The following is a 12,524-nucleotide window of genomic DNA, read 5'->3' as shown; positions in this document are numbered from 1 at the left end:
GTGTCTGACCCAATGAGTATAGTACACTTTCAATGTTGTAGGTTATATGTCTGACCCTTTAAGTATAGTACACTTTCTATGTTGTAGGTTTTGTATCTGACCTATGAGTATAGTACACTTTCTGTGTTGTAGGTTGTGTCTGACATACACTTTGTATGTTGTAGGTTATGTGTCTGACCCATTGAGTATAGTACACTTGATATGTTGTAAATTATGTGTCTGACCCAATGAGTATAATACACTTTCTATGTTGTAGGTTATGTGTCTGACCCAATGAGTATAGTACACTTTCTATGTTGTAGGTTATGTGTCTCACCCAATGAATATAGTACATTTTCTATGTTGTAGGTTTGTGTCTGACATACACTTTCTATGTTGTAGGTTATGTGTCTCTCCCATTGAGTATAGTACACTTTCTATATTGTAGGTTTGTGTTTGACCCATTGAGTATAGTACACTTTCTATGTTGTAGGTTATGTGTCTGACCCAATGAGTATAATACACTTTCTATGTTGTAGGTTATGTGTCTGACCCTTTGAGTATAGTACACTTTCTATGTTGTTGGTTTTGTATCTGACCCAATGAGTATAGTACACTTTCTATGTTGTAGGTTGTGTCTGACATACACTTTCTATGTTGTAGGTTATATGTCTGACCCTTTGAGTATAGTACACTTTCTATGTTGTAGGTTATGTGTCTGACCCTTTTAGTAGAGTACACTTTCTATGTTGTAGGTTATGTGTATGACCCAATCAGTATAGTACACTTTCTATGTTGTATGTTGTGTCTGACATACACTTTCTATGTTGTAGATTATGTGTCTGACCCATTGAGTATAGTACACTTTCTATTTTGTAGGTTATGTGTCTGACCCTTTGAGTATAGTACACTTTCTATGTTGTAGGTTATGTGTCTGACCCTTTGAGTATAGTACACTTTCTATGTTGTAGGTTATGTGTCTGACATACACTTTCTATGTTGTAGGTTATGTGTCTGACCCAATGAGTATAGTACACTTTCTATGTTGTAGGTTTGTGTCTGACCCTTTGAGTATAGTACACTTTCAATGTTGTAGGTTATGTGTCTGACCCTTTGAGTATAGTACACTTTCTATGTTGTAGGTTATTGAGTATAGTACACTTTCTGTGTTGTAGGTTTTGTGTCTGACCCAATGAGTATAGTACACTTTCTATGTTGTAGGTTATGTGTCTGACCCTTTGAGTATAGTATACTTTCTATGTTCTAAGTTATGTGTCTGACCCTTTAAGTATAGTACACTTTCTATGTTGTTGGTTTTGTATCTGACCCAATGAGTATAGTACACTTTCTATGTTGTAGGTTTGTGTCTGACCCTTAGTACACTTTCTGTGTTGTAGTTATGAGTACACTTTGTATATTGTAGGTTGTATGTCTGTCCCTTTGAGTATAGTACACTTTCAATGTTGTAGGTTATGTTTCTGACCCAATGAGTATAGTACACTTTCTATGTTGTAGGTTTTGTGTCTGACCCAATGAGTATAGTACACTTTCTATGTTGTAGGTTATGTGTCTGACCCTTTGAGTATAGTACACTTTCTATGTTGTAGGTTATATGTCTGACCCAATGAGTATAGTACACTTTCTATGTTGTAGGTTTTGTGTCTGACCCACACTTTCTATGTTGTAGGTTATGTGTCTGACCCACACTTTCTATGTTGTAGGTTTCTGTCTGACCCATTGAGTATAGTACACTTTCTATGTTGTAGGTTATGTGTCTGACCCTTTGAGTATAGTATACTTTCTATGTTGTAGGTAATGTGTCTAACCCAATGAGTATAATACACTTTCTATGTTGTAGGTTATATGTCTGACCCAATGAGTATAGTACACTTTCTATGTTGTAGGTTTTGTGTCTGACCCAATGAGTATAGTACACTTTCTATGTTGTGTCTGACCCTTTGAGTACACTTTCTATGTTGTAGGTTATGTGTCTGACCCATTGACTATACCACACTTTCAATGTAGTAGTTTATGTTTCTGACCCTTTGAGTATACTACACTTTCTGTGTTGTAGGTTATGTGTCTGACCCTTTGAGTATAGTACACTTTCTATGTTGTAGGTTATGTGTCTCACCAAATGAATATAGTACACTTTCTATGTTGTAGGTTTGTGTCTGACATACACTTTCTATGTGGTAGGTTTTGTGTTTGTTCCATTGAGTATAGTACACTTTCTATGTTGTAGGTTATGTGTCTGACCCAATGAGTATAGTACACTTTCTATGTTGTAGGTTATGTGTCTGACCCATTGAGTATAGTACACTTTCTATGTTGTAGGTTATGGTAGGTTGTGTGTTTGTGTCCACCCTTGAGTATAGTACACTTTCTATGTTGTAGGTTTCTGTCTAACCCATTGAGTATAGTACACTTTCTATGTTGTAGGTTATGTGTCTGACCCAATGAGTGTAGTACACTTTCTATGTTGTAGGTTATATGTCTGACCCAATGAGTATAGTACACTTTCTATGTTGTAGGTTATGTGTCTCACCAAATGAATATAGTACACTTTCTATGTTGTAGGTTTGTGTCTGACCCTTTGAGTATAGTACACTTTCTATGTTGTAGGTTATGTGTCTGACGTACACTTTCTATGTTGTAGGTTATGTGTCTGACCCTTTGAGTATAGTGCACTTTCTATGTGGTAGGTTGTGTGTTTGTTCCATTGAGTATAGTACACTTTCTATGTTGTAGGTTATGTGTCTGACCCAGTATAGTACACTTTCTATGTTGTAGGTTATGCTTCTATGTTGTAGTGTGTCTGACCCTTTGAGTATAGTACACTTTCTATGTTGTAGGTTATGTCTGACCCAATGATAGTACACTTTCTATGTTGTAGGTTTGTGTCTGACATACACTTTCTATGTTGTAGGTTATGTGTTGACCCATTGAGTATAGTACACTTTCTATGTTGTAGGTTATAGTACACTTTCTATGTTGTAGGTTATGTGTTGTAGGTTTTGTGTATACCCAATACACTTTCTATGTTGTAGGTTATGTGTCTGACCCAATGTGTCTGACACTATGTTGTAGTTATGTGTCTGACCCAATGACTTTTATACACTTTCTATGTTGTAAGTTATGTGTCTGACCCTTTAAGTATAGTACACTTTCTATGTTGTTGGTTTTGTATCTGACCCAATGAGTATAGTACACTTTCTGTGTTGTAGGTTTTGTGTCTGACCCAATGAGTATAGTACACTTTCTATGTTGTAGGTTATGTGTCTGACCCTTTGAGTATAGTGCACTTTCTATGTGGTAGGTTGTGTGTTTGTTCCATTGAGTATAGTACACTTTCTATGTTGTAGGTTTCTGTCTGACCCATTGAGTATAGTACACTTTCTATGTTGTTGGTTTTGTATCTGACCCAATGAGTATAGTACACTTTCTATGTTGTAGGTTTGTGTCTGACCCTTTGAGTATAGTACACTTTCTATGTTGTAGGTTATGTTTCTGACCCAATGAGTGTAGTACACTTTCTATGTTGTAGGTTATGTTTCTGACCCAATGAGTATAGTACACTTTCTATGTGGTAGGTTGTGTGTTTGTTCCATTGAGTATTGAGTATAGTACACTTTCTATGTGGTAGGTTGTGTGTTTGTTCCATTGAGTATAGTACACTTTCTATGTTGTAGGTTTCTGTCTGACCCATTGAGTATAGTACACTTTCTATGTTGTAGGTTATGTGTCTGACCCTTTGAGTATAGTATACTTTCTATGTTGTAGGTTATGTGTCTGACGTACACTTTCTATGTTGTAGGTTATGTGTCTGACCCAATGAGTGTAGTACACTTTTTATGTTGTAGGTTATGTGTCGGACCCAATGAGTGTAGTACACTTTCTATGTTGTAGGTTATGTGTCTGACCCAATGAGTATAGTACACTTTCTATGTTGTAGGTTATGTGTCTGACCCAATGAGTATAGTACACTTTCTATGTTGTAGGTTATGTGTCTGACCCAATGAGTGTAGTACACTTTCTATGTTGTAGGTTATGTGTCTGTCCCTTTGAGTATAGTACACTTTCTATGTTGTAGGTTATGTTTCTGACCCAATAAGTATAGTACACTTTCTATGTTGTAGGTTATGTGTCAGACCCATTGAGTACACTACAAATCCCAGTGACTATCGCCCCACCAGCAGATCCACCACTGAAGCCGGATTTTGACTCTATATTAACTCCACCTGTCCTCAATGTCAGAAATGGGTTCAGGTCTCAGTCCCCAGCCAGTAGTTCATCTTCCATCAATGACAGCAATTCCTGAATACTTCCCAGTAGTCCATTAGGCATGTTCAGAGGAAGCTTTTGCATTGTGGAAAATAATCAGCATGTATAAAGATGACCTTTTAGTTCACATTGTTCAAGTCTACAGCTTCCTTTAAATATATATCAAATGTAATGAATGTATTTGTATGTAAAATCCTTACAAAGAGATTGATTTCATATAAAACAATATAAGCTTACACTAAGAAGTTCAGAGTATAAGTCAAGTCATCTTACCAGATTTGACAAGTGGGAAATCCCCGAGCTACTGGATCCTACGCATTCGTCACATACAAAGTCTTTAACCAAGGCTTAAGTTCAAGAATGATTGCATGTATCTGAGAATGGAGCTCATGTATGACTGTACACATCCAAGATTGGAGCTCAGGTATGACTGTATACATCTGAGATTGGAGCTCAGGTATGACTGTATACATCTGAGATTGTAGCTCAGGTATGACTGTATACATCTGAGATTGGAGCTCAGGTATGACTGTATACATCTGAGATTGGAGCTCAGGTATGACTGTATACATCTGAGATTGGAGCTCATGTATGACTGTATATGTCTGAGATTGGAGCTCATGTATGATTGTATACGTCTGAGATTTGAGTTCAGGTATGACTGTATACATCTGAGATTGGAGCTCAGGTATGACTGTATACATCTGAGATTGGAGCTCATGTATGACTGTATATGTCTGAGATTGGAGCTCAGGTATGAGTGTATACATCTGAGATTGGAGTTCAGGTATGACTGTATACGTCTGAGATTGGAGCTCAGGTATGAGTGTATACGTCTGAGATTGGAGCTCAGGTATGACTGTATACATCTGAGATTGTAGATCAGGTATGACTGTACATGTCTGAGATTGGAGCTCTGGTATGAGTGTATACGTCTGAGATTGGAGCTCAGGTATGAGTGTATACGTCTGAGATTGTAGCTCTGGTATGACTGTATACGTCTGAGATTGTAGCTCAAGTATGACTGTATATGTCTGAGATTGTAGCTCAGGTGAACTGTATACGTCGTGCTCATTTATAACCAGAGATATATATATCCCTGGGTTTGATATTCTTTAATCATTATATCTGTTGACCTATCTTTGTTACCTTTCATGTGCCAAAACTATTGTTGTATTTTTACATAGGTATTTTCTCATTAATGCAGTAGGTATTTAATAGCATTTAGTTTCAATCTTGGTTGGTCTTATCACCAGAGTGGACAATGGCTTTTTTAATGATGTTCATCATTTAGGTGTTTTCAGTACTGCACTTTCTATGAAAACAAAATTGAATTTTGAGTTTACAATTGGTTGTGTTATTAATTAAAAAGCTTGTTGGAAGATAAAAGCGCGGTCCCTAAACCAATACATAATTAATGTATTCTTTGTTGTTGTTTTTTATACGCCCGTCGAAAGGGGCGGCCCCACATAGGTTTCCATTCGATAACTTAAATAGCTTCTTACAGATTAATTTGAAACTTCACATGAAGCTTTATTACCATAAAAGCCAAGTCAAGTTCGATAATCAACATTTTTCGCTCATTATTTACAGAGTTATGACCCTTGGTATATTTGCAAAATAGGTTTCACCTCAATAACTTGAGTAATTTTTCATTTATCAATTGTAAACTTCATATTCTTCTTGTTGTTTTTTTTTTTTTTTGCGATGGATGAGTCAAATGACATTGATATATGAGAAAAATACCTTGCAAAATTGATTTGATTGTCTAAAATGTTTAATTGAATTTTTGCTGTTACAATCAGAATGTGAAGGAAGAAAGATTGTGATGACCTGGAACGGCATGTGAGAATGAGAATTACGGCTTTGTATGGTGTATGGGAATTTGAGAATGGAATGTGGGAATTTGGTAATGTATGATGCGTGAGAATGAATTACTGTATGGTGTGCGAGAAAGTGCTCTTGAATATATGGCATGTGAAAATATTATCTTGTGTATCCTCAATACTCCAGAGGTTATGATCACTTTTGCTATCAGCACTCCTGGAACATGTCATGGCAAAATTAAAGACAGAAGTCAAGTAATTTTGAATGGTTCCAGGAGAAAACCATTGACCATTCACTGCAGGCTGATATGCTCCTTTTGATGATTACAAAGGAGCTATACCCTACTTCAGAACCATTACAATATACCTTATGTGACCTCGGAATTCATTTGATGTACATGAAAGCATCAAACTAGTCTTTTCGTCTTCTGGAGCCTTCAATTTTGCCATGACATGTTTCAGGGGTGCAGAGAGCAAGAGTGATCGAGAGTGATTGTAACCCCTGGACTATAGAGGGTGGGTCTTTTGTGGTATATGAGATTGCGGTCTTTTTACAGCATGTTAGAGTGTGTTCTTGTTTCTAGTGCGAGGTTATGGTGTTTGTAGTCTTATTTGACCTGTGAGAGGTGACCTTGCATGGCATGTGAGAATTTATAGATCTTGAATGAGGTGTCAGTTTCAGATCTTGCATGGCATGTGCAATATGTTTTATTTGATGTTTCGTTTTGTCTATATTTACAGTAAGAATAAATTTTATTAAACTATGCATGCTGTCGTTTAATTTTTGTGTACATTTATCAAAAGTGCCTTGTACTTTAAAAAAAATGTTTGAACTGATTTTTTCTACCGTATTGTGATAAAATTAGAGGAATGTGATGTGTTAATCAATGGTTAACAGGAAGTACTACCATGTCTAATGTGAAATATACCACTTATACTCATAATAAAATGCAAATTTCTCTACAACATGTAAATCTGTAGTGTTGAGGTATAACTTGTACCTGCCACCAAAAAACTAACAGAAAATTTATACTGTTTGTGCTATTTGAACCTTTACATGGATATTACCATCTTGTAATTAATGTTTTACAGCTGAAAAAATGGACTATAGATGATAGAATACAAGAGAGTGCATGGAATATCTATTTTGTTACACATTGAATGAGAGAAAATGTATTCACAATAAAAGTGAAGTTTACTTCCAAATTCAGTGTTGGTTTTGTATTGTTACTCTTTAATAGTGTTGTTGTTTGTTAAGGAATTAATATTCCTAACCCTTACTTCTTATTTAGTCCTAAGGAGGTGGGGGGAGGGGGAGGGGTAGAGAGATGCTATTGTTATCAGACATATGTATTCTTTCTGGATTCCTTGGGGAGTTTAATGCTGAAGCTGTGACATTCTGCTCAATATAACATCTTCTACACAATATTTACAGCACTGTCTTACCATGTCAGGAGTAAAACCTGCAACCCTTCTATCAACAGCAAAACATACTACAAATCTTTGGTATAGTTTGACAAGTATATTCCATTACATCAATACTCCTGTATTAAATAGTTCCAGTTTTACACGAATATTCCTGTATTAGATAGTTCCAATTCATATGAATATTCCTGTATAAGATAGTTCCAATTTATATGAATATACCTGTATTAGATAGTTCCAATTTATATGAATATACCTGTATTAGATAGTTAAAATTTATATGAATATACCTGTATTAGATAGTTCCAGTTTTATATGAATATACCTGTATAAAATAGTTCCAATTTATATGAATATTCCTGTATTAGGTAGTTCCAGTTTTATATGAATATACCTGTATAAAATAGTTCCAATTTATATGAATATTCCTGTATTAGATAGTTCCAATTTATATGAATATACCTGTATAAAATAGTTCCAATTTATATGAATATACCTGTATTAGATAGTTCCAGTTTTATATGAATATACCTGTATTAGATAGTTCCAGTTTTACATGAATATACCTGTATAAGATAGTTCCAGTTTTACACGAATATACCTGCATTAGATAGTTCCAATTTATATGAATATTCCTGTATTAGATAGTTCCAATTTATATGAATATACCTGTATAAAATAGTTCCAATTTATATGAATATACCTGTATTAGATAGTTCCAGTTTTACATGAATATACCTGTATTAGATAGTTCCAGTTTTACATGAATATACCTGTATTAGGTAGTTCCAGTTTTACATGAATATACCTGTATTAGGTAGTTCCAGTTTTACATGAATATACCTGTATTAGATAGTTCCAATTTATATGAATATTCCTGTATTAGATAGTTCCAATTTATATGAATATTCCTGTATTAGATAGTTCCAATTTATATGAATATTCCTGTATTAGATAGTTCCAATTTATATGAATATACCTGTATAAAATAGTTCCAATTTATATGAATATACCTGTATTAGATAGTTCCAGTTTTACATGAATATACCTGTATTAGGTAGTTCCAGTTTTACATGAATATACCTGTATTAGGTAGTTCCAATTTATATGAATATACCTGTATTAGATAGTTCCAGTTTTACATGAATATACCTGTATTAGGTAGTTCCAGTTTTACATGAATATACCTGTATTAGATAGTTCCAGTTTTACATGAATATACCTGTATTAGGTAGTTCCAGTTTTACATGAATATACCTGTATTAGATAGTTCCAATTTATATGAATATTCCTGTATTAGATAGTTCCAATTTATATGAATATACCTGTATAAAATAGTTCCAATTTATATGAATATACCTGTATTAGATAGTTCCAGTTTTACATGAATATACCTGTATTAGATAGTTCCAGTTTTACATGAATATACCTGTATTAGGTAGTTCCAGTTTTACATGAATATACCTGTATTAGATAGTTCCAATTTATATGAATATTCCTGTATTAGATAGTTCCAATTTATATGAATATACCTGTATTAGATAGTTCCAATTTTTATGAATATTCCTGTATCCGATAGTTCCAGTTTTACATGAATATACCTGTATCGATATAGCTCCTCTCAGTGAATCAATCCTCTGCCCGATACATGAGTGTTAGAGTTACACAGACCATGAATGAAATTTGGGTAGAGGGGTGACCTCCATGGTGCTGTTAATGAACACAATAAGCTCAGAAAATATTAAACTTTGAAACTGAATTGAATATCTTCAGTAAACTTCAGGAAACTTCAGTATCAGTTGTTTTTGCAGAATAAGATGTTAACAATAATCAACTCCTGTTACCCTGAATCTATTATATCACTTTATATGAGGCTTCCTCAGTGAAAGTGTTTGTTTTGAATGAGTAACAAAATTGCATTTACAAACTAGAATTATTAAAGAAAGAAGATTCCAAACCATAACAATGGTTCCTTAGAGTCATATCAAGAATCAACTCCTGTCATCAATGAAATGCATGTCAGTGCAAAATGTAGATTAAATGTACATTTTCTCAGAAAACATTGAAATAGAACAGTTTCAGCATTTTAAAATGAAAATAGTATACTAAGACTTCACAGCATATCAAATGACATAGTAAGAATACAGACAAATGTCATTCTTTCTATGATTAATGTTTTATGGAACATAGTGTGCCACAGTACAATTGAGTGCAAGGTTATGATTAACTGAGATATCAAAAATGTTTAATACTTTTTGGAGTGAAGTATTTACAGCTTGGGCCTCAGTACAGGAAGATGTATCCCCCACAACCCCTGATTATATCACAGCCTATCTTTTTCAATAATTTTATCAAAAGAGGTAACAAATGGTTCCTTTATAAACAGTGGTGTAAAAATGATATATTTTTTGTTTCAGACTTATTAGAAAATTATTGTTTTATGCCATATGATATATTTAAAAACAAATATAACATTAATGTTAACCTGATAGATTACTATGGTGTGATTAATGCCATTCCAAGGAACTGGAAAGTAATTCTGCAGAATGTAAATGTTCAAGTACCTATGGTAAATGTTCAATATAGGTTAATTGATTACCTTAATACACATGACAAAGTCACAAAGTACTTCTATCAAATTTTTATTAAATCTGTTTCTGAGAAACCTACAAATAGTCAAAGAAAATGGCAAGAAAACTTTAATACTGACATTAGTGAAGACACTTGGGAGTTAATTTATTTAATATCAAGGGAGATAACTGATGATACAAAACTTCTAACTTTTCAGTATAAAATATTACATAGGATATTGTATACAAATACAAAGTTAATGAAATGTAAACTTGCAGAAACCGAAAGATGCACATTCTGTACAAATGAAAGAGAAACGACTATACACCTATTTTGGGAATGTAATGTTGTTAAAACACTTTGGTTTTGGTTAATAGAATTATTAGAAAACAAACACCAATTGTCTTTACCTAGAAATCCAGAAGTCTTTGTTCTTGGTGTAGTAGAAATAGAACACAGATATGAAATCAATTTTTTAATGCTTCTTATGAAATACTTTATATTTTTGTGTAAATTAAAAAATAAAACTGTAACTATTTCTGAATGCAAGAAATATATTTCTCAATATAAAAAATAGAGGACATTGGGTTATATAGATACAGCCTTAGAAAACAAGAAATTATTCAAAACAAATGGATCTTTATTAATCAGTTAATAAATTAGTGAATTATATTATATGCATTAATTTTAGATACAAGTACAATGTATGACGTGTAGTTATGCATGTGATGTGATTGATGTATGTGACTATTGATAAAAACCTGAATCAAAAAAAAAACAAAACAATTGAGTGCAGTGAATTACACTCTCAACAACAACAGACTGGGAAATAAGGATCACCCAAGTTTTCCACGTATCTTTTAAATAAACCTTGTTTATTCCCACCTGGTCACATTAAGGAAAGACCATGATAATGGTGGAGACGATTGTATCTTAATTGGGAGGAATGATGTGAAGCATTAACAGAAAAAGGCAACCTCCGAATGGAGATTGGATTTCTAGAATTTCCAGCACAATTCCTCTGGAGATGTTCTCGACACTCCGGGCCAAGGGTAGAGATGTGAATGCAGCAGTAGAACAATTGTCAAAGATTGCTGAGACCGACTGGTTATGGTGGGGAATGAAGCCATCTAGCTTAGGAGTTCAAATGCCATGGGAAAGGTGGAGCTGGCTGGAGATATGTGTGGATCAGCAATGCAGTGATTGTATTGTACAGTAAAATGATAGATATCACTTGTACAGCAATTCACCCTATGTTTTAACTTTTATGTCTATATATGATAATTAAGGCTTGCAGAAATTCAAAGAATGTGCATTCCAGAGTTAATGGTTTACCAGTTTTTGTTACAAGATAAGTTTATTTCTGGTTCAGGACTTGTCATAGTCCTCTAGACTCATTACAATACAGTATGAATACATAATAAAATACATATATCCAGTACTGGACATGATATCTAATTCTGGATTGATGCTTTATAATTAAAGAAAAGTTCTAGGTTTCTGGAAGTTCATTCCAAATTTTTACTGTTCTGTTTGAAAAATGTTTTTTTTTTTTTTTTAGTATAGTTGTGAATTATTTAGGAAATATTTTCTTTGAATGACCTCTGTGACTATGGCGATCAGAGGCATCTTTCCAAAATGTAATAGCATTAAAACATTCATTATCATAAATTTGACTTGTTATTTTATACAGTTATATCATATCTCCCCTTATTCTCTTGAATGCCAGTGTTGGAAGCTTTAGTTTCTTCAACCTCTCATTGTAGGTCAGGTCCTTCATACCCGGAAGACACTTGGTTGCTCTTCTCTGGACTCCCTCAATCTTGTCAATGTGTTTTTTTAAGATATGGGGCCCAAACTGAACTGGCATAGTCCAGCTGTGACCTCACTAAACATTTATATAATTAATGTTCAAGAACTGGAAAGTCCTCCGGAGAAGTGCAAACATGGAGTTTGCTTCTTTTTTTTTTTTACTTTTTCTGAGATGTGTTCATCAAAAGATAGATCAGCATCTATAATAACTCCTATATCCTTTTCTTGTTTTGATCTCTGCAGATGTTTTCCACGAAGATGGTAAGTTGGTTCTATATCATTTGGACATTTACAGCAGACAATAATTGTTACGAACAAATAGAAATAACGCAAATCTTACCTGTATCTATTTATAGAAAACATGAAGATATTTCACAGTTGCACCGATTGTTAAAATTTTGAAAAAAAAATCCAACTTGCGATTATGTGTAAGATTTCCAGGGTATTAAACTTAACCATGTGCTCAATGTAAACATAACCTTTGACCTCTCACGGAAGTGAATCGATCCTATACTCTGATTGGTTCGTTTCGGGGTCTATTTACCACGTGGGAAACAATGCGATAACACACAAAGGCTAGGAAGACAGAGAAAGTGAGTGATCAGTGTATGTGGGCTGGAGGATTGC

At 34.0% G+C, this 12,524-nt stretch overlaps 1 protein-coding gene across 1 annotated transcript in view; it reads left to right on the top strand.

Moving 5' to 3' along the window:
* Positions 1-7,295, top strand: part of LOC132560107 (serine/threonine-protein kinase TNNI3K-like) — a 47,601-nt gene extending 40,306 nt beyond the window's left edge. The window contains exon 23 of the mRNA XM_060224752.1: positions 4,119-7,295. Within this exon, the coding sequence (XP_060080735.1) occupies positions 4,119-4,300 (182 nt within the window). The 3' untranslated portion in view covers positions 4,301-7,295. The remainder of the gene's footprint in view (positions 1-4,118) is intronic.
* Positions 7,296-12,524: the final 5,229 nt, after the last annotated feature.

Source organism: Ylistrum balloti, unplaced genomic scaffold, assembly GCF_031769215.1.
Source record: "Ylistrum balloti isolate Yb309-2 unplaced genomic scaffold, AGI_CSIRO_Ybal_v1 Utg371014, whole genome shotgun sequence".
NCBI lineage: Eukaryota > Metazoa > Mollusca > Bivalvia > Pectinida > Pectinidae > Ylistrum > Ylistrum balloti.
The sequence above is the reverse complement of the archived record's forward strand: the minus strand, read 5'-3'. Positions and strand labels throughout refer to the sequence as shown.